At 49.9% G+C, this 21,184-nt stretch overlaps 1 protein-coding gene across 4 annotated transcripts in view; it reads left to right on the plus strand.

Annotated features, from left to right (window-relative positions):
* The window catches only part of QTMAN (queuosine-tRNA mannosyltransferase), a 35,380-nt gene that overhangs the window by 3,572 nt on the left and 10,624 nt on the right, over nucleotides 1-21,184 (plus strand). Inside the window, exons 1-8 of one of the 4 annotated variants that reach the window (XM_076071675.1) lie at nucleotides 3,222-3,409; nucleotides 4,753-4,813; nucleotides 6,304-6,398; nucleotides 7,972-8,109; nucleotides 9,905-10,072; nucleotides 11,105-11,281; nucleotides 14,714-14,793; nucleotides 15,213-15,345. In XM_076071675.1, coding sequence (XP_075927790.1) covers nucleotides 6,355-6,398; nucleotides 7,972-8,109; nucleotides 9,905-10,072; nucleotides 11,105-11,281; nucleotides 14,714-14,793; nucleotides 15,213-15,345 — 740 coding nt within the window. In that variant the 5' untranslated portion in view covers nucleotides 3,222-3,409; nucleotides 4,753-4,813; nucleotides 6,304-6,354. Of the gene's footprint in view, nucleotides 1-3,221; nucleotides 3,410-3,438; nucleotides 3,575-4,752; nucleotides 4,814-6,303; nucleotides 6,399-7,971; nucleotides 8,110-9,904; nucleotides 10,073-11,104; nucleotides 11,282-14,713; nucleotides 14,794-15,212; nucleotides 15,346-21,184 lie in introns of those variants that run through there. The other 3 variants (XM_032965529.2, XM_032965530.1, XM_076071674.1) reach the window with 3 other exon arrangements.

The raw sequence follows: 21,184 nt of genomic DNA on the forward strand, positions 1-21,184 counted from the left end.
GGCTGTAACAAAACAAAAAAGCGGTTTGTCAGAATCTTCATTCATCCTTGAGAAATCCGCTGAGCTCCCAAGTTATTTTTCACATGCGTCCAGTTGTTGTCGCACAGTGGTCACCAATCCAAGCACGAACCAGGCTCAAATGTGCATTTTGATTGTAACCAGAGGTCAGTGGGCATTGCCCGCTCTCTCACGAGTCTCGCGTCACATATTAAATCGGAGGCAACTTACTTGGTCCACCAATGATGGGGATCGTAACGCGAGACGTAAGTCACTTTATATTGAACCTGGCCTGTGAGTGAAACGAATCAACCTCGACGACATTCTAACGTCGACTACATTCCAACTTCGACGATATTTCAGCTATGTTGTCTTCGTAGCCCTTCTAGAACACCATCAGAATTTAGAGAGACACACTCAAAATCGCCTACTGTATATCCGCTAAACAGAGTTGTAGACGGTAAAATTACTCAATTTTAAAATGCGCAAAAAAAACCACTTCATATCAATGATAAAGCACGAAAGGCTTCCGCTTTGGACGTGTGTCAGCAAAATAAAAAAAAATAAAACAATTCGTTTGAAAATAATTTACGACGTTGATAAGCAAAACATTGAAGGTTTTTTCTCGTGACTACGGTTAAGTGTAACGTTTTTGATTTTGACCGTTTCAATAAACAAGTGGTTGCGTTTAAAAGCATTCGCACGTAACGTGCATTATTCATCTTGTGCTAATTGTGTTATTTGCCTTGAAGAAACAAAGTAATGACAGCAGTGCATTAACGCAGAACGGAAATAACTGGGCTCCCATACATTCTCTTTAAGCGTCACCACACACGCCAACTGAATGTATAAAGATACTCGCACGGCACACAGGCGTGGAGAAAAGCACAATAACTTTTTTCAGTTTATCCTAAAAACTATTTAAAAACATTAAAAAAATTTGTAAAAATGTTACCAGGTAAGGCCCACTCTTTTTTTGTCAGAAGCGGTCTGACCACAAATGATAGCTCAACGAAGAAGTGGCTTATCATCACGTGGATAGTTATAGAAGCCATTCGGTGAGTTAACGCCATAAACGTGCCCGGATATCTTGGGATCTCAAGCTAAGTGGGATTGACCCTGGTTAGTGTTTTGATGGGTAACCACCGAGGCTTGCCAGGTGTTGTAGGCATGGCCCTGCGCGAGGAGTGGTCAAGAGAGGTGAGTGTTGAGTGTCACCCTCCTCCGTCGAAAGCGCGATAGACTTTCTCCGCTCCTGATCCATTTTTCCTCCCCAAATCTCATTCACTGAATTGGCCAAATAGCCCAACGTAGTAGCAAAGCCCACCCAGCAACAAAGAGAGACTTGAGACTCAAGGAAATAAATCAAATTAATATTCGCGTGGCATTAAGCCCGGAATCATTGTTATTATAAGCTGACTGTGATCAAGGGTGGATCCTTTGTTTTAAATGAGTTCATACAATAAATGAGGGCGCAATTATGCAACGAGACCATATTTCACACATTTTCTTGTAAGGTCAGATTGTCCCACACGCTGTAACGCTCCCCCAAACATAATAAACATTCGCGGCACTTCGGCCCCTTCACACTCGTAAGCTGATGCCCATGCAAACACACGCTAAGCAATTGCAGGTCGCATCTGCTGTTGTTCAGCCAGGGTGAGGACATGGATTGACTTTGGCTGTGATGACGTTGTGGGGCATAAGTACTGCTCAGCGCAATGGGCTGCAATGAAGTAGTTCAACATACACCGTGTCAAGTACCTGCAATGGTTTTAGTAAATGATGCACCACCTGAATATGAAATTGTCGGCGTTGCTCTGCATCTACTACATCCGCCATACAAAGGAAGAAGAAGTAAATGATGCTGTCGCGTATTCAGAATCTTTATTTATATTGGAGGAAATCGTATGAGCAATTAAGCTCTTATATCTCTGGCTGAGTGTCGCCGCGATTTGAAAAGTCCTTGGCTCGCAATCGGCGCAAGGGATCGCTTCAGCCCACCATCGTTCATCGGAGGTCGATAAAATAAATACACAATTCCTATGGAAAGTCAACAGCGGTGTGCCTTTGGAAAGCATATTCCTGGCCATGTTCACGAGCAGGCGTTCGTCAAGCCACTGCTGGATGATGCACTCACAATGGTTTCTATGGGTCATGGAAGTTATATGATCATATTCATAATAAAGGTTGTTGGGTTAGATTCTGGCAAATCGGCCGATGATGCTGGATGTAATTACCAGCGAAACGTCGTGCTACTCAAATTGTAAATGTTGTGGATTCACTCTCCATCACACCGGTGGGCTCAAGTAGTAACTATTTGGCGTTTGTTTACGCGACAAATCTCTCACTAATTGGCTGTGTCGGGTGGTGGAGGGTGACGACACATTTAAAATAACTCGATCTAACCCAAAAAAACTTTTATTATGAATATTGGTCGCGAAAGCCTACGTGTTAAACTGATATATGACCATACTTCACCACGCTGGTCGGTACATGTAAATTAAGGTAGGGGGAATAGATGTGAGTGCATAGACATTGATTTTCCTGCTGCCTTGCCATAGCCCCACATCAATTCAACACAACCAGTTGTGCATGGTGAGTTCCCGAGATATGACAATAGTCTGTGCATTCCCGGTGGTTTTATTATAGGCATCCGGCCATAGGAACGTGGAATGGAACGTGAAATTTCCATAACAGGCTCAGACTCACCATCAGAGATGAGTTTCACTTTTTTATCACTCATGTAAACTCTGTTATGGATTAATGTGTAATGAATAGATGGATGAATGAATGAGAGTACGGTTATTATCAATGGATCAATGAGTGTATGGTGACTCGATTAATTAATCAATTGATGAATGAGTCTATGTATGAGTAATCAATTGACGAATGCATAACTGAAAAAAATATTTGATGAATGGATGCGTGTACGATAAATTAGTCGATAAATATATTGGTAAATCGATGAATGAATAATCGATTAATCGATGCATTGCGTGATAAATGAATAAGTGAACGAATGAGTGTGTGATGGATCCATTAATCAATGGGTGTAATTACCGATTAATGCATTCGCTATCAAAAATCGCTACCGACTGAATTAACCAACGATTGCGTGCACGAATGAACCAACGAATGAATGAACGAACGAACGAAGGGAGGGAGGGAGAGACGACTGCACAACTTTCGATAGATCGAGTTCGCAATCGCGTTTTTTTTTTTTGAGCTCGTGTGTTTGACCGCGCGCGGCTGCCGTTTCGCTAGGGGCGCTGACGTCCCGGGGGGCAGAGGTCACGCCGGCTCCCCACGTGTAAGCGGCACGTCCACGTGCGTGCCGCGGCGATTTACTCGGTCCACCGAGTCCTCCTGCCACCACCGCCACCACCAACCTCGTCTCGTCCCCGTCAGGGTGAGGAGCAAAGCGTCCTCCCCCGGCTCACGCGAGCCAGCACGGCTCTCATCTCCGCTAGCGGGCCCGTCCCCCCCCCCACCCACCCACGCACCCAGTGCGTATTGGACTGTCCGATATTACGCAAACCGTGGACGTAAAAGTCATACAAGTCCCGTTATCGAGGTAAACAGAACGTGGCCAGTTCGTCACGAGTACAGCGCACCGGTTTGTGTGTGGTGGAGAGTGAAACCGCAACATTAACAATCGGGAGTACATCGTGACGTTTCGCCCGTAGTTACAACCAGTTTCATCAGGCGACGGCCACGGCTGCGGAGAAGTCCTCCCGTAGAAGTCCTCCCGTTTCGCTCTTGAACAGTCCTGTTGTCTTTCCACTGCTGGATGAGCGCCCTCCCGATCCCCGCGCGAATTTTGCGCGGGGTTTGGTTTGACCAGCGCAGTCCTCTGCACGCCGGACAGTGCGGCTGGGTGAGGGGGCGCTGCAGGGTGGAGCCGGTGGGGAGCAGAGAAGTTGCAGCTCGACAATGCGTTGTGGCAAGGAGCCATCCTTTTAGGGGGTGGTTAACCCAAATGCGTACGCTTGCGTATGGGGGGGGGGGTCTACTGACAATGTGCGTACGCATAGGAGGGGGAGCGGGGGTGGTGAAGCCTCGATAATAATTTGTCTACATTGGCTTTCAAATGAGTTAGATAGTCCGGCGCTGGACTATCTGTTTGCTTAAACACGTGAATATTATTAACCCTTGGATCGTTTCTGCGTGGATTAAATATTGGCCGTTCCATAGGATTCGTGGTGGGGGGGGGTGGGGGAGGTGCGTCAGGCGAACGTACGCAGGTGGGGTGATGGGGGTGTTAAAAGTTCGCGTGCCTACACGGAGGGGTCAAGTTTTGACAGATTTGTGCGGACCGACTCAATGGATGTCCCCCAACGGCGTCTCGCCGCCGCAGCCTCAGCGGCCCGTAACGTAACATCGCTCCCGTTGAGATGATCCCGATGTTAACGAGCCTCCAAGCGTCGGAAACCGGTCAAATTGACCAGAGCGTTGCCCAGAAATTGGGTAGATAAAGCATGGCGTATACACGACCTTTTTTGGTTTGTTACAAGTATGTAAACGACGTTTTACCCTGACAGCAAACCCCACCACCACCACCACCTACAGTTTCCGTGCAGCTGATCGGAATATTTCCGAGGAACGAGAGATTCATGTTTGGAAAGTATTGCCATAATCCGTGCCAGCGCATGATTTACTGAAAATAGTTTGATATCATCCTGGCTGCATTGGAACCATTTGTTCATCCACTTTTGATAGTAAATTAATCATTAATTCCCCCCTCCCCTGCAGATGGCTGCAGAGTGATCTGAATAGGATTTTACTTACACGAATACCTGCAGACAACCGCCAGGTATTACGTCTAATCTCACCTGTGTAGGCGGGGTTGATGTCACATCGCCGATGTACGCCTCGGGATGGGAGCACATGTTTTTAAATACAGGAGTTTAGTTATGGCAATCGCCTGATTATACTGGTTGCAATCTTTATTTGAAGCTTTCGTGACTGCAGGAATCCATATTCTTTGGTTCTTTCGGTAAAGTCACGTAGGTAGAAAAATAATATAAAAAAATCACTTCAGCAATTTTTTTCTTGCTGTGGTTGTCCCACCTGATGACGGGCGCTTGTGTTGCGCCCGAAACGTCGTGATTTATTTTATTTCTAACTACGTGACTTTACCGAAAGAACCAAAGAGTATACTGGTTGCAATTACCACCGAAACGTCGTACCCGAATTGTTAAATAACGCGAATGGCTCATTAACAAACCGATGTTCTGAAAGCATTAGAAATTGGCGTGTTCACGCGACAACTTGACGCTACGGTGACGAGATGTTAACTACCTCGCCTGGGATGCAGGAGGTCATGAGTTCCATCCGGACTCTGACGCCTGCTGTATATTTGGATTTTGCATATCCCTCTCCCTGTGGTCGCTTGGATTTTTCTCCACGTCCTCCGTTTTTTCTTCTTCACATTTATAAACGTGCGTTTAGAGTATTTGGCTGCTATAAATTGTCCACGTGATGATAAGCCGTTTCATTGAGATATCATTTGCGGCCAGGTCGCTTTTGAAAAAGAGCTCTATAGCTCAGTGGGCCTTACCTTGTAAAATAAAGAAGAGTTTAATCGTTTTTAACTTGATTGCCGTTGTGTGGAGGAGAGTTCTACGAAACAATGGTATTGTACTCGCGTGATCTGACCCAAACAAAAAAAACAATTTTGAATGCACTTTCTGCTCTCGTTTTTATTGTAAACTGATGTTCTCAGCACGGTCACCATTGCACAAAAATCATCACATATTTGGTTTTGCACTTCATCATCACCACGATGCATGGGCAGATAGCCTGTAGGTGTCCACTGCACATCTCGTCATTTGTTTCCACTTTCCTCTCGTCTTGTGCCAATATGCTTGACTGCCATGTGAAAAACATTACTCCCTGGAGCAGGGTGGCTGGGAGATTACTGCCACATACTGTGTGGGCGAGAGGTTGCTTACAGAGGTCTTGGAGGTATTTCTGTGATATTCGCTTCTGTGGGCCGTTCGCTAACTACGAGTCGGCAAGAGAAATTAATCATTTTTCTCATGAATTGACACCAATAGCACAACAGGAATAACATTCGGAGGAAAAAAAATTACTTATTATGCTGGAGGAATCCATCCAATTAGCTATAAATCAATTTTTCACAAATGTCCAGTAGGGGCAGATAAACACTTAACCGGACAAATTAACTTGTGGGTCATCAAGTTTTTTCCCAGGATACGCTATGTTTCGTGTGCCGAGCGATGCCTGTAAATGGCAGATTTAAGTCGACTTAAATCATGTCATGCTGTGGCTCTCTTGCAGGAGCACCAGAGCCGGCAGCGCTGCTGTGTGCAGCCGTTACGAGCGAACGGCATGGCTGTTCTGTTAATCGAGCCCTTCTATGGCGGCTCACACAGGTACGACACGGACGGACGGCTGGCACCCACCCGCGACATGAATCGCACTAGCAAAAGCCGTCTGAGAATAGGAGGGCTATCGCGGTGGTTATAAAATCACGCGAGAGGTTAAAACCTGGGCTTAATTTCTGCCAGGGCAGAACTCCAGAACATATTCCCCTGCCACTTTCAAATGGAGGCGGTGGGGGGGTGGCCTGAAAATATTCCAGGAGAAATTAAGCCTTGGCTGGAACCATGTGGGAGGAAGACGAATGTTGGCTGTTATGTCTTTGACCAGCGTTTGTGTTGTAACCGTAAAAATTAGTTCGTTGTGCTGGGTAATGAGATGCAGCAGATAGGAGGAAGGTCATAGCCTTTGAACTGTAGTGCTCGAGAAGACCTGTAGTGCTCGAGAAGACCTGTGGTGCTCGAGAAGACCTGTAGTGCTCGAGAAGACCTGTGGTGCTCGAGAAGACCTGTAGTGCTCGAGAAGACCTGTAGTGCTCAAGAAGACCTGTAGTGCTAGAGAAGACCTGTAGTGCTCGAGAAGACCTGTAGTGCTAGAGAAGACCTGTAGTGCTCGAGAAGGCCTGTAGTACTCGAGAAGTCCTGTAGTGCTCGAGAAGACCTGTAGTGCTCGAGAAGACCTGTAGTGCTCGAGAAGACCTGTGGTGCTCGAGAAGACCTGTGGTGCTCGAGAAGTCATGTAGTGCTCGAGAAGACCTGTGGTGCTCGAGAAGACCTGTAATGCTCGAGAAGACCTGTGGTGCTCGAGAAGACCTGTAGTGCTCGAGAAGACCTGTAGTGCTAGAGAAGACCTGTGGTGCTCGAGAAGACCTGTAGTGCTCGAGAAGACCTGTAGTGCTCGAGAAGTCCTGTAGTGCTCGAGAAGACCTGTAGTGCTAGAGAAGACCTGTGGTGCTCGAGAAGACCTGTGGTGCTCGAGAAGACCTGTAGTGCTCGAGAAGACCTGCATATGCTGTGGACCGCAAGAAGAACCGATGAAAGAGCACTACAAGAGTTTAGTGCAATGGCTCGGCTGTACACTGTCATAGAAAGATGGAAAGTAAAGCACTTTGGACACATGGATAAGTGTGATGGGGGCAAAACTTGGAGAAACTGTCGATGTTTGTTCAAGTGGAAGGAGAAGGAATTGAGAGGCTGAAGGAGACGATGATTGACAGATAGCATTGTAAATGTAACAGGGAGAACAGTAAATCAGTGTTGTAGCAGAGCCCAACATCATGGAGAGGTCACGGATCCCTAGTAATGAATAGAGCAGCAGACAGAGAGTTAGATCGAGTAATATTAATGTGTCGTTAAACTCGCGCCACCACCACCCGACACAGCCAATTACTAAAGTTTGTTACGTAAACAAAACGTGCCACTTAGTTACCGCTTCAGCACACCGGCGTGTTGGAGAGTAAATGCACAACAACATTTACAATTCGAGTACTGTGAAAGATTAGCTGGTGATTACAACAACCAGCTTCGTCAGGCAATAGCCCGAACTGTGACAGGGTGCTGTGCTGTGCTGCGTCTCGTTGTGTCTCGTTGTGTCTTGTTGCGTAACGTCGTGTTCACGTTCCGACAGGCAGCTGATGGACCTGCTGGCACAGGAGCTGGGCACCGGCTGTTCGCTGCACACGATGCCCGCCAAGAAGTGGCCGTGGCGAGCGCGCACCTCCGCCCTCTACCTCTCGCAGACGATCCCTGCCAGCCACTCTTACAGGTGAGGGCGTCTTTTGGGCAGCAGGGTAGCGCAGTGGGCACGTGCGTATGTATGTACGTGCATACGTACGTTGAACTTCTTTCACCACCGTACATAGGCAACCGTGCTAATCGGAGGTGCGGGGGGGGGGAGGGGAAGGACAACAATCTACTTGTCCTTCACGGCAAGAAGGGCCTGGATTCGATTCCTGACTCGGATGCATCTCTCCGTGGGGTTTGTATGTTCTCACCCTATTCTCCATGGGTTTTTCCCTGGGGTTCTCTGGTTTCCTCCCGTAGTTAAAAAAAAAAACATACGCAGTAACTGGCATTGGCCAAGCATCCCAGAGCTGAAATATTAGCTGCAAATTTGTCGGTTGCAATTGCACGTGGTAATCTTGCCCCCCTCCCCCCCCTACTACTCTGATAACTTGGCAGAACCCTCCGGAAAAAAAAAAGTGTCTTGAGGCTTCCCTGGGTAAATAAGCTATTCAGGTAATCAAGACCTCCATTACCACGTAAACTAATTTGTATTAAATTTCCACGTGGTGTCTGCCAGACCATGGCAGGCATCAGCAACCACCCCCCCCACCCACCCCCCCCCCCCCGCAGTGCAGCCTTCTTCAATTACCGGCCATCAGGAGCATGCGACCGATATGTAACGGCCTGATTTGCATACGAATGGACAAACAAAAAAAGATCGGTAATCGTAAAAAAAACAAAGCCGCACCGCAGGAGGGGGCTCCGCGCGGACCGGAGTTTGAGAGACGCCGGCTCGACTTACAAGATGGGCGTTCGCTCGTTGTGCGCGGTGTCTGCATCTCGCAAAGGTGGCCTCCTGTCCTCCGCTTCCGCATTCGTTTGCATTGCGCGCGTAGTGGTGAGCGTGCTGCTTTGTGCTGTCTTGTGGCTTGAACTTAGGAGATGGGTGTGTTCACGTATTTGTGCGCGCGCCCATCTGTGAGCTCGTTCCTGATGATGCTGCCCCACGTTTTGGATGCGTGTGCCTGCCTGTTTGGTGGAGCGGGAGTGCAACGGCTACCCGAGTTCGATTCCCGCTCACGGCCAACACCAGCGACGGTTATCTGAATCGGTTCTGGGCCTCCCCTAGGTCGGCTCGGCCTCAAATGAGTACCTGGTGCGGTGTGTAAACATCGTCACTGGGGGGGGACAGACAGCCACCCTCTCATGTGCAATGTCGGCTCGCTAACAGCACTTGCCCCAACAGTCTGTTACGGCTATACGGGGATTCTTTGTCATCGACCTCAGTTTGATTCTTGGACATGGCCAGCATCAGTGGCGAGTGATTGCAGACTGTTTTTCAGGCCTCCGCTGAGTAGTGCGTGCTGTGTGGTGTGTGAAACAAGCAGCATTGGGGAGACAAAGGCAGTTGGGCATAGTTTCAGCCACACCACGAACTTGCGTGCCATCCCCGGCCTTAATAGGTGCTCGTTAACAGCACCTGCCCAAATAGCCTATGTTGGCATCACGTGGGATCTTTGTTTTATACCTATTTGTGATCGGTGGCATTGTGATTAGTCGCTCTTGCTGTACGAACCCAGTGGCCTAAGTTTGATCCCCAGCCTCGGCCAACATTTAGTCGTGAGTGATTTCAGAACCTATCCTATGCCAACCCTTGGTTGGCAGCTGCAACCGTTGAGATCTGCTGTACCGGGGAGACAAAGGCGGCCGGGCGGGGCGGGTGCGGTGCTGGCTACGCCACCCCCCGCGTTTCGGTGCCGCTCACGGACAGCACTTGACCCCCAACGGTCTGTTCAAGGCCACACGGGGGATGGTGTGTGTTTGCGTCTGCACAGGGTGCTGTTCGCCAGCTCGGTGCTGAACATCGCTGAGGTCGTGGCGCTGCGGCCGGACCTGGCGACGCTCCACAAGGTGCTCTACTTCCACGAGAACCAGCTCGTGTACCCCGTGCGCAGTGCCCGCGAGCGAGACTTTCAGTACGGATACAACCAAGTGCTGTCCTGGTGAGTACCGCTGGGGGCACGTACGGGGTGCGGGCCTACCGTGCCGCCGATTCGCGCCGGTGAGACGGAGGGCCACTTTGCGGGTGCGATGCGAGCTTGGGTACAAGCGCGCGTCACGTAGAACAATTAGCTGGTTTTTTTAGCAGGCGAGGCCCGCTGAGCTATGTAGCTCTTTTTCAGAAGCGACCAGGGCGCAAATGATAGCCTCAACGAAGTGGCTTGTCGCGTGAACATTTATTGCAGCCAAATACTTTGAACGGCGTATTGATTCTAAATGTGGAGGGAAAAACCTGGAGGACCCGGAGAAAAATCCACGCGACCACGGGGAGAGAGACGCGCAAACTCCACATATACAGCAGCGGGCGTCAGGGTCGGGATCGAACCCACGACCTCCTGCATACCAGGCGAGGTAGTTAACATCTCACCACCGTGGTGCCCCATGTAATGGCACAACTAAGTTATCATGAGCGTCGTGGGGAGTATGATTATATCTGTCTCTGCACATTAACAATTCAAGTATCTTATGCAATTTATCGGTCGAACGGCCTTCTGCGTATGTCATTTCAGCAGCATTGATTCAGTACTTTTGTCGAAACCGATCCAGAGTTTGCTTGTACTGAACCACTGCTGCTGAAATTTTGCACTCCCTTAAGGCCGTGCGGCCGAGGGGTTGTGTTGTAAATGTTGCGAGGAGAGACAGATGTGTGATGGAGATATATTGCCTATTTTGTTATCTGCGCATGGTTGTGATTTAGGCAACACGTGTTTGCATTGCACTGGTGGGAGTAAGTAAAGATCAACTTCTGATATAAGCACAGTATTTCAGATATAAGCTGCACAGCTGGACTTGCTCCCAAGAAGTGTGTTTATATCCGGCTTCTAATTTCATTGCTCCATCTTTCTTGGGCTTAATCCTCTGTACCAATCAGCAATAATACTCCCTAGGTTTTTCTCAAAATGTTAAATTTCGCTTTCCTGCTGGCTTGCTGCTTTGCTTTTGCTGTTCTGTGTTTTGTTTTTTTTCAATTTCAGCCTCACCGCAGATGTGGTCGTGTTCAACTCGCGGTTCAACATGGAGTCGTTCCTGGGCTCCATCTCGGGTTTCATGAACGCGATTCCCGACCATCGGCCTCGTGACTTGGAGGCTGCCATCCGTCCGAAATGCCGCGTCCTTCATTTCCCCATTCGCTTCCCTCCCTCCAACAGCCGGTAAGTCCGCCCAGGCAGGATACATCGGTTCGCAGCAGTTTATCGATTGGCGGGTTCGCATGCGCGTGGAGTGAAGTGTGGGTAACTCGCAAGTCGTACGTGAGACGTCTGACCACCGTGGAATCGTAGTCCAAGAATACCGTCCAGAGCAGCGGTTCACAACCGGGGGTGCACGGCATGTCCCAGGGGGGTGCGTGAGGGGATTTATAAACGTGTGAAATTATTTCATACATGAGAGTCATTGGTGAATGATCATGTATGAATCTGCCGATATAAATTATGTTAGAATTCAGATCCATATGGTAACCTAGAACAACATGTATGTATGTTGAACTTCTTCCACACCGGTCGTAGCCAACCGTGCTAATCGTACACACTGTGGTTTCCAAGAGTAACCAGCGAGTGCGAACAAATTACGTCATCCACGCAGAGCGTCTGTTGGCTTTAGTGTTATTCGCTTGCAGTTCCTAGCGAATTTATGAACCGAATAGCCACGTGCTCCATTGACTCAATAGCACCTTGAGTTTACCAACGGTGTACCTTCGCTGACGTCCGTTCGGTAAACAAAGACTCTTGAGACTTTTGCCGTGCCTCGGTCAACGGCAGAGAACGCTAATTTAAACGCCTCCCAACAGATCAGGCCACCCGTATCCATCAGTGTGGCCCGCTAATGTTAGCGCGCACGCACGGATGGGGCCGCCCAACCACCCCCCCGCCCCTCTCCTCCCTCCCCCATTGCTTTATATAAAACGGCTGCTTATAATAATAATACGAGATGATGGAGAGGGATTCCGGTTTGTAATTCCCTGCTGAGATTAGAGACGAAGAAATCCGCGTGCGTGCGTGCGTGCGTGCTGTTTTTTTTTGTAACCAATAACACGTCCTCCCCCTCGCAGAGGAGCGCAGGGGTTTTGGAATCTGTTGGGCCCGTGTTATTGCAAAAAAACGAAAAACACACACGAGGTATAAAAATAGAGAGCGTTTCAACAAAGGGAGAGCCTGTCTCTACACAGGCCTTACGTCAGCAATTCGGTGATGTGGCCATTGCTCTCCGGATATGACGATCCCTGCTGATAACCGGATGTTTGCATAAACTTTTGACTGAGAGCGCCGGGAATCGGCGGTCTCAGGACGCCTCTGCCGGAAACTGTTTTGGTGGGAGGTGGTGGGGCGGGGAGAGAGGAGGGGAAACTTTTGAGGTGATTGTTTTAAGTTTCAAACACACCCCGGCACGGTCAGAAAGACGATAACTCCCACCCGCACACCCCGTGCACGCGCACACACGTACGTGCACACCGTCAGGGGCTTCGACGGTCAAGTAAAATGGGTCATTTAGCCAGGTTACTGTGTCACGGAGTGAGACGCTAGTGGATACATCAAAGACCGACGACGCTGACGGTCGTTGATGTATCCACTGCCGGACGAAGCCCCCCCCTCCCCGCCCCAGTCTGTCGTTACCTCTACCGGTTGTGCGATGTAACAACAACAAGGGTGTGCCCGCACGCGAGCCAATTGCATAGCTCCGTCTCCGAGGTGGACGTCGTCCTCCTTGCGCGCGTTCCCTCCGCTGCGCCTCGCAACGTTGGCGTCTCACCCGTGACCCGCCTGCCAGCGAGCCTTCGGCACTTGACTTGGCCTCGGAGTGCAGCGGGCCGAGCACGAGTGGTCATATCAGCGTCTCTTCGTGGCGTCTGACGGCCGTTGTTGAAGCTAAATTATTTTGCCAAACAATATGGATCCTCTGGAGAAATTCATGTACACAGCATGCTGATGTGTTTTTAATGTACGTCTTTGGTTTTTATTTTTTGCTAATTCAGTTTTCTGATATTCGAGATTACGCGAGTTGAAAGATGTACGCTACAAATGGGCCAGTATACGACGGTTTGCCGTTTTGGTCGCCCGGGTCACTTGCAAATGAGATGCACCTGGTTTCTTGACCTCTCATCTGTTTAAACAAAAGAAACGTTACTTGATCAGCACTTCGCAGAACACCAAACGCGTACACACCCCACAGATGGACGAGGAAACGGCAGTGGGCGTGAGCTACTGCAGGGTGATGAGGATTTAGATATCGGCAGTGAGCGCACGTGTGCTGGCTACTCCTGCATTTGTTGTCCTGGGAACTTGTTGTGAAGAAGAAACTCCCAGCACGAGAAACAATACTTAAAACGAACATATATCTTGAAATGTAATGACCTGTCTCGTAATACAGCCGGAATATGTTATCTTGGATATATATTTATTTAAACAACACGTGGGAGTTTGTAAAGTCCTGCGAAGGCAAATTAAAATGAGACTCTGGAATGTTCACAAATGTTACAACATTTGAATGTGTTTTTCGATGCTCCCAATTTGACTTTCGTGTTATTTTAATGACACAGCAAACCAGTACAAGATGTGGATGTTTTTTTTTACTATCATTTTTGCTCTTACACTTTCATTGCTTGTCATCTAGCATTAAGTCATGAAACAAAAAATATACTTTCATTACAGAATAGAAAATTTGTGAAAAAATATTGTTCTAACTGCCACCGATTTTGTTATGAAAAATGTAATGGCGATTGTGCCGTTTTGTGCCAACGAATGTCCCTTTCGTGTAATGCTGTGGGCTTCATCCGTGCAAACGCCAATGAAGCACGTGCTTGTACGACACGGTACCAAGGTAGAGGGGCAGCCCTGCACTTGTTAGTTCACACTACTGCTCGTGGAAGGGCCCTCCAGTGGAGGGAGCTCTAGAGAGCAGCCCTCGAGAGGATAATGCGGCCTCACTCTTCCATGCTGGCCCGATATCTTGGAAGATGTGCGAGTACCCACACTTTACCCCACTACACACAGCCTTCCAATCAACTAACTGTGGTTGCACCGTCTCTGTCCACCCAGCGGTTAGACTGCTGCGTGGACAGAGGTGGTGGTGGGGCAGGGTCGGAGGGCGATTTTGGGAAACTCGCACCGTTGCTTCAACTGCCGTGGTGGGAGAGATGGAATCGAACTGGCGCGCTCTGCATTGCCGGCCCAGTGTGCTGACTTTTACACCACCGTGGCAGCGCCTCACTGTGTGTGGCGCTGCCACGGTGGAGAGATGTTAACTACCACGCTTTGTATACAGGAGGTCGTCAGTTCGATCCCGACTCTTGTGTATTTGGAGTTTGCGTGTCTCTCTCCACGTGGCCGTGTGGATTTTTCTCCGGGTCCTCCAGTTTTTCCCTCCACATTTAGAAACGTGTGTTTAGAGTATTTGGCTGCTATACATTTCCACGTGATGATAAGCCGCTTCGTCGGGCTACCGTTTGTGGCCAGGTCGCTTCTGCAAAAGAGCTATGTCGCTCAGTGGAGCCTTACCTGGTAAAAATTTTTTTTTTAAACAGTGTAGACAACCAAGGTATCGCTCAAGGAGATTGTCTGATTCTCTTGCACCTCGTTTGATGAAACAAGTTTCTTTCAGGGTGAGCCAGACGATGCGTTTGGGAGCACGGAGTCAACCACGGAAGCCGACATCCACTCTCCCCGCCAAGGTGTGCTGCCTGCCCTCAGTGCCTTCCCTCGCCTCTTCTGCCCCCCGTAGTCTGAAACTCCTTTCCCACCGAACCTTCCGCGCTATCAGCTCTCCCACCACTCCTCAAATACAGGCTCGAGACCTTCCTCCTGTCCTCTGCCGATGACTACTTCTGCGTGCTTAAGTAAACAAAGCGACTACGGGGAGAACACGCAAACTCCAAATATACAGGCGTCGGGGTCGGCATCGAACCCACGACCTCCCGCAGACCAGGCGAGGTAGTTGACATCTCGCCACCTGCTTTTACAAGCTTTCTCCATCACTCAAGATTTGTGTAAAGCGCTTTGAGGCCCTAGAAAACGAGCTGGTTCGTGATTATTATTAATATTTAATGTGATTCTAAGTGTTGTGAACGCTGTGGCGGTGCGGTGTGTACAGGCGACCCGGACTGGACTGGGCCAGCCGTGAATGATGAGAAAATTCCCTGCGCTGCTTCCGGACCGTCTTTGCCTCCTTCTCCTCGTCGTGCGAGAGGAGCTCAGCCACTTCACATCCTGTGGCCTCACCGCTGGTACGCTTACTGCGTTCGTTTTCACGGTTTCAAATTATTCATATTTGTTCCGCATGATGGAGAGATAGATAGGGAACGAAAGAAAAAATCAATCAATCATCGCAGTTTTCTCTTCTGCTGTGCAAATGTTTTATTTTTTCGACTTGCACAAGCTGAAACTCTGCCACGTTTTTGACGCGGTCGTCGTGAGCGGTCGCGAAAGATTTTGCCGGCGTATGTTTTTGTTTGCGCTGTGCTTTGCGCGCCGATGCCTCGTTTTATTTCACGAAACAATGACAAACGGTCCGACGCGGAAACACAAACGCTCACCGGCTACGCCGCCGTCCATCGATATAGGTGCAGGAATGGAATTGTTTGAAAAGAGTGCGTGTAGGAGACAGCTCAATCTTGAGAGGCCATGGGGGAAGGCAAGCCTTGCCTGCCTGCCATTCTGGCTGCATGCAACTTTTCCTCATTCACTCTTTCGCTCGCTCAACCCCACTCGCCACATCCCCTCCCGTCCCAACTACCCACTATTCGCCCCGCTCGCACGCCCGCCCGCTCGCTCGCTCACCCGCTCACTCGCCCGAATGCCCGCCTGTCTAGCGGAGACAGCCCCATGTTGACAATGCTGGCTGCCGCTTCCACACACACGGCTCCACACGCCGCCCTGCGCTCCTGCGTTCTAATCTCTGGAGTACGACATCAAACGCAAGTGAAATTTAAACAGAGCTGGGATTACAGCCGCCCGCGCAGAGGCGCAAACGGCCGTGGAGAGCGAGGGGGAGAGAGAGAGAACATCAGCGGAGGTATAAAAAATAAAAAAATGGGAGAGCGACGAAATTGGAAGGGTGGTTTGGTTGGTTGTGGGAGGGTGGTGGGTTTGGTGGGTGAGTTCGTGGGTTTGGTGGGTGGGTGCGACTCCGTAGCCGTGACCTTGCTTAAAAGGGGGAGGTCATACAACAAAAACTCCTGCGGGGGCACGACACAGGAGATGGTAGACAAACTTTACGCGAATATTAAACCCCAAACAGAATGAGCGGGAATGCGATATGCGTTTGTCTGTCGTGCCCTCTGCCGTGGCTCTCACTCGCCGTGTGTGAGGAAAAGCTGCGATACCCATCGCTTCATTGTAGATTGTCTCGCAATTTGTTCAGTCCCCAATTTGTATATCATCATCATCATCATCATCGTCTTCACACGAAGCTTGCAAATTCAAAGGACACTGTTGCAGATCAGTCAGTGTGTGCATGCATGAGCAGTCATTACAACGTGTGTTAAATAATGTACCAACATTTTTAATATGTTACCATTATTTTTTTACTCCACATGACACTATGGGAATTGGGACTATGTGAGTGGGTGGCTGGAAGAGTGGATGTGTGGGTGGATGTGTTGTGATATGGGTGGCTGGGCAGGTGAATGGCTGCGTTTAGGGGCAGCTGAGTGGGTAAGTTGTGGTTTGGGTGGCTGGGTTCGGGTAGCTGAGTGGCTGGAGAGTGGATGGCTGGCTGGTTGAGTGAATGGCTGGGTGAGTGGATGGCTGGGTGACTGGCTGAGCGGCTGGGTAGGTGCATGGCTGGCTGAGTGGGTGGCTGGCCGGCTGGGTGGGTGGATGGATGGCTGGCTGGCCTAGTGGATGCATGGATGGCTAGCTGAGCAGGTGGCTGGGTGGCTGGCTGAGTAGCTGCGTGGGTGGATGGCCGAGTGGTTGGGTGGGTCGGTTGTGGTCGAGTTGGTACGTGATGGAAATCCCGCGCGGGAGACACTTCTGAGCGTGGAGCAGCAAGCCACTTGATGCTTTTTTCATCTTCGTATAAACCCCCCTCGCAAACCCCCCCCCCCCTCCAATCTGCGCTTGTTGCCAACCCCACCACCTTCCCGATGCGCTGTCGCGAGATTTGTGTGTGTGACAAGTCAATTGTGCGCCGGGCCCGGCACGGTAATTACAGGATTGGACGGATCGCACCGGTGTCCCCGCGTTTCCATTTCGCTGCAGTCGGCCTTTTGATGTCGGGGCGAAAACACAGAGTGCAACCAGCCGTTAAAGTACACCGCAGAATTGGCTTTCTCGTCCCGGAAGATTTGGAAAATGAATATGGACAAAACAGAGTAATCTGCTTTTTGCATGTTTTGCCCGACCGTTACTTTATTTTTTATTTTTTTTTACTGCGGCATATATTCTCGCATGGCTGGCATAATCTCATTTGGACATTGGACCCCTCGTGTAGTTGATGTGCGGGGCTTATGGAGCGCCGGCGCCGCTCCGCTGGCCAATTGAGCGTTTCTGAGCGGAGCGACGCATCGGCGGTTCCACAGCTCGGAGAGTCGTCGTCGTTCGGCAGAGCGCGTGGCAACGAAATTTATTTATTTCCCCCCCCCCCCCCCACGCTCCCGGTCCCCCCCGCCTGCCACTTTGCCCGCTTCTGATCAGATACGGGAGTGAGTCAGCGTGTCTCAGGTGGCGCATCGGCCGGTCACCTCAATTCAGTCGACCGATGGCACCTGGGTCTGTTCCGTGACCTCCCGCCAGCGGGCGGTTCGACACTTCACCTGGCCTTAAAATGCACGTAGCCTGGCACAAGCACCCTGGTGACGTCACCGCCACTTAGTGGCGAATGGCGGTTGTTGTTGTCTCGTAGATCTTGTGAAAGTGGCCATGCCAGCGACGTCAATGACTACGTTTGTTAAGGTCACCTTGACGGCACTCAGAAATGCCCGGCATGGACGATCCTTTTCACAATACGGCATTCACTCGTTGTTCGCGATTTTTGGCTATCCGCAATTTTGGCTACCCGCGATTTTGGCTATCCACAATTTTGGCCATTCGCAATTTTGGCCGTTCGCAATTTTGGCTATCTGCGATTTTGGCCATTTGCCATTTTGGCCATTCGCGATTATGGCTATCCGCAATTTTGGCTATCCGCGAATTTGGCCATTCGCAATTTTGGCCATTCGCGATTTTGGCTACCCGCGATTTTGGCCATTCGCAATTTTGGCCATTCGCGATTTTGGCTACCCGCGATTTTGGCCATTGGCGATTTTGGCTATCCGCGATTTTGGCTATCCGCGAATTTGGCCATTCGCAATTTTGGCTATCCGCGAATTTGGCCATTAGCAATTTTGGCTATCCACAATTTTGGCCATTCGCGATTTTGCCCATCTGCGATTTTGGCCATCCGCGCTTTTGGCCATCCGCAAACGCATATGTAACTCTACGTGACTGCATCGAGAGACAGAGAAAAATTAAGTGATGAGATCATTTTCATGTAAAGCTTACTTACGTATTTATTTCAGGCAATTTTGATAGGCCAATATCATGATACACGAAATTTGCAATTCACGAGCATCTCCGGAACGTATCCCTCACGATAACGAGGGAAAAAATGTAATGGCAAAAATCAGCCGTGGTCAATCCACTGCTGGATCAAAGTCTCCCCATGCCTTCGCCATCTCTCGCAGTCCTGCATTGTGACGATTCACCCCGCACCTGCGTACGAGCTGATTTCATCGCTCCATGTCCATCGTGCACGTCATCTCTTGAGTGTGTTTTTTTCTCCTTTAGCTGCCACTATTGTTAGTCTCAATCACTGGCTCATAGTCCTTGTTAGAGACACGTCCTCTCCACTTGCTTTTCATCACGGTCAGTACGATGTACCTAATTTGCTTACGTTCTCAAATCCATAAGGTCCTCTTTCTATCGAAGCAGTTCCAAACGTGCGTCTGTCCATGCTTCTATGCGCACTTTTCAGTTTTTGTTCAGTTTTCTCCGTCAGTGTCCAAGGAACTGTTTATCATCATTATCGATGAACAATGATTCTGACGCCCACGGTAAATAAAACATTTATACACGCGATTAATTGAACGTTTGACCGTTGCGTTCACTGCAACGTTAGAAAAGGATCGCTCGCACGGGCCGAGTCGTGCCCCTGAATCGTTGCGAGAATTTCTTTTTTACCGTGACACCTCTAGACTGCAACAAAGCAGCCCAGCGGTGTTGCACGTCGACCGCGTTACAAACAAACGGGTCTTGGCACTGGAACAGAGATTCACACTGCAGGCTCGGTCCCTTGGCTTCTGGAGTCCCTCGCTGAAGCGTGAGTGGGGACACGGGCCCCCCTCCTCCCATGTCCCTACTCATCTCCCGCCCGACGGAGGAAGCCGTCGTCACGCCATCGATTTTGGAAGTTCGCTCGCGAGTCTCGCAACGCGAGAGTGCCTCTCGCGCTGTACGGAGCGAAATGAAGTGGCGTCTCCACTCTGCCGGGAAGGCAGGGGACGGACCGCGTGACCCGGTCGCCGAACTGATGACTCCCCCGACGTGCCACGTGCACGCACACTCGCGCGCGCGTGCCCGGTGGAGAGAGGTTAAGCATCGCTCTGCGCCGCGACGTGTCGCAGGAGGCCGCGCCAGGACGGTGGTGGTGGTGGTGGTGGTGGTGACGGCGGCGGAGGAGGAGGAGCAGGAGGGGGCAAGCGTCGCCGACCCGAGGGATTTATTTCGCGTTAATGTGCGCACGGGAGAAGGAGCTGCACTTTTAACGCCGCGGCCATGTGGGGTGAATTCTGAGCAATACGGATGAGCCGTTAATGCAGTAACCGCGGCCATGCGATGGCACGTGTTGAGTAGAAACAGAAAGATGTGCGCGTGCTACTAACGTACGCTGCAATTTCCCGCACCTCCGATTAACACGGTTGGCTACGTGCGGTGCGAAAGAAGTTCATCATACATGCGTACTATGTCTTGAGCTGAATGCGTGTCGCAAATATCTAATTATGGAATTTGCAAACGCCCTGTGTGTGTGTGTGTATAAAACGGTGTAATGTTAATGCACAATATGTATGTCTATGTATATAGAATAGACGCGTCTGGTTAACCTACGTTTTGTTACGCACGACGTAGGAAACTGAATGAATGCCCGCCGTGAATATCTAATTACAGAATTTACAAACGCGCGCCCCGCATGGGCATGTAAAATGAATGGCACAACGCGCGCATCAGCGCGCCGCGCACTTTTTTAACACGTGCGTGCGCGCGTAATAAGAAACGGTTTAAAACAAACACCGGTTAAAGGGCGCGGTGGAGAGCGGGGAAAAATTAGCCTCGCGTTTCAGAGAGCACAGCCCGCAACTGACCGCAGGAACCCTCGGGGCGGAGGAGGGGGGGGGGGGGGCGAACGGAATTCAATTTGCAGCCGTTTAGCGCAAGCGCGGTGGTGAAGCCAGAGGGTATGAGTCTCATTAGGTGAGGTGTGCGCACTCTCCTGCCGTTCGACGCGCGAGGTGCATCATCCCCTGATGCTCCACGGTGCAGAGTTTTGCACCTTTTCCTCGGCGCACGGCACGTAATGTGTAACCGGTATCAATTAGCATTCCGTTTTTTATCGCTTGCTTTAATACGGATTTATTACCGGTCTTTGGAGCATAGCTGTGAAGAAAGGCGGCTTATGTGAGCTGCTGTGCTAATCATTTATAACGTTTTCATTCTGATCAAAGTCAAGGTGAACGAACACTACTTGGGATAATTCTTTAGAGGAAAAAAAAACACATTTAATGTTGTCTTTAATTGTGATTTATAAAAGTTTTTTTTCTCTCCCCCAGTTAAATTCTCAGTATGCTATCGTGCTATCGTTGTGCTATCGTGTTATCGTTGTGCTATCGTCGCTGTGCTATCGTCAGTTGTTGTGGTATCTGTGCTACCGTCCGTCGTTGTGCTATCGCCATTGTGTTATCGTGACGCCGTGTTACGTAATTTCCCCCCGGAGGTCACTTTCACTTTGACCCCCGTCATGCCTTTATTAGGAGACACATTCCAATGCGCTGCAAATATTGTACGCTTCATGTGAAACTGCCGTTAATT

This window comes from Petromyzon marinus, chromosome 34 (genome assembly GCF_048934315.1).
Source record: "Petromyzon marinus isolate PM22_M1 ecotype Great Lakes invasive population chromosome 34, UKy_Petmar_22M1.pri1.0, whole genome shotgun sequence".
NCBI lineage: Eukaryota > Metazoa > Chordata > Hyperoartia > Petromyzontiformes > Petromyzontidae > Petromyzon > Petromyzon marinus.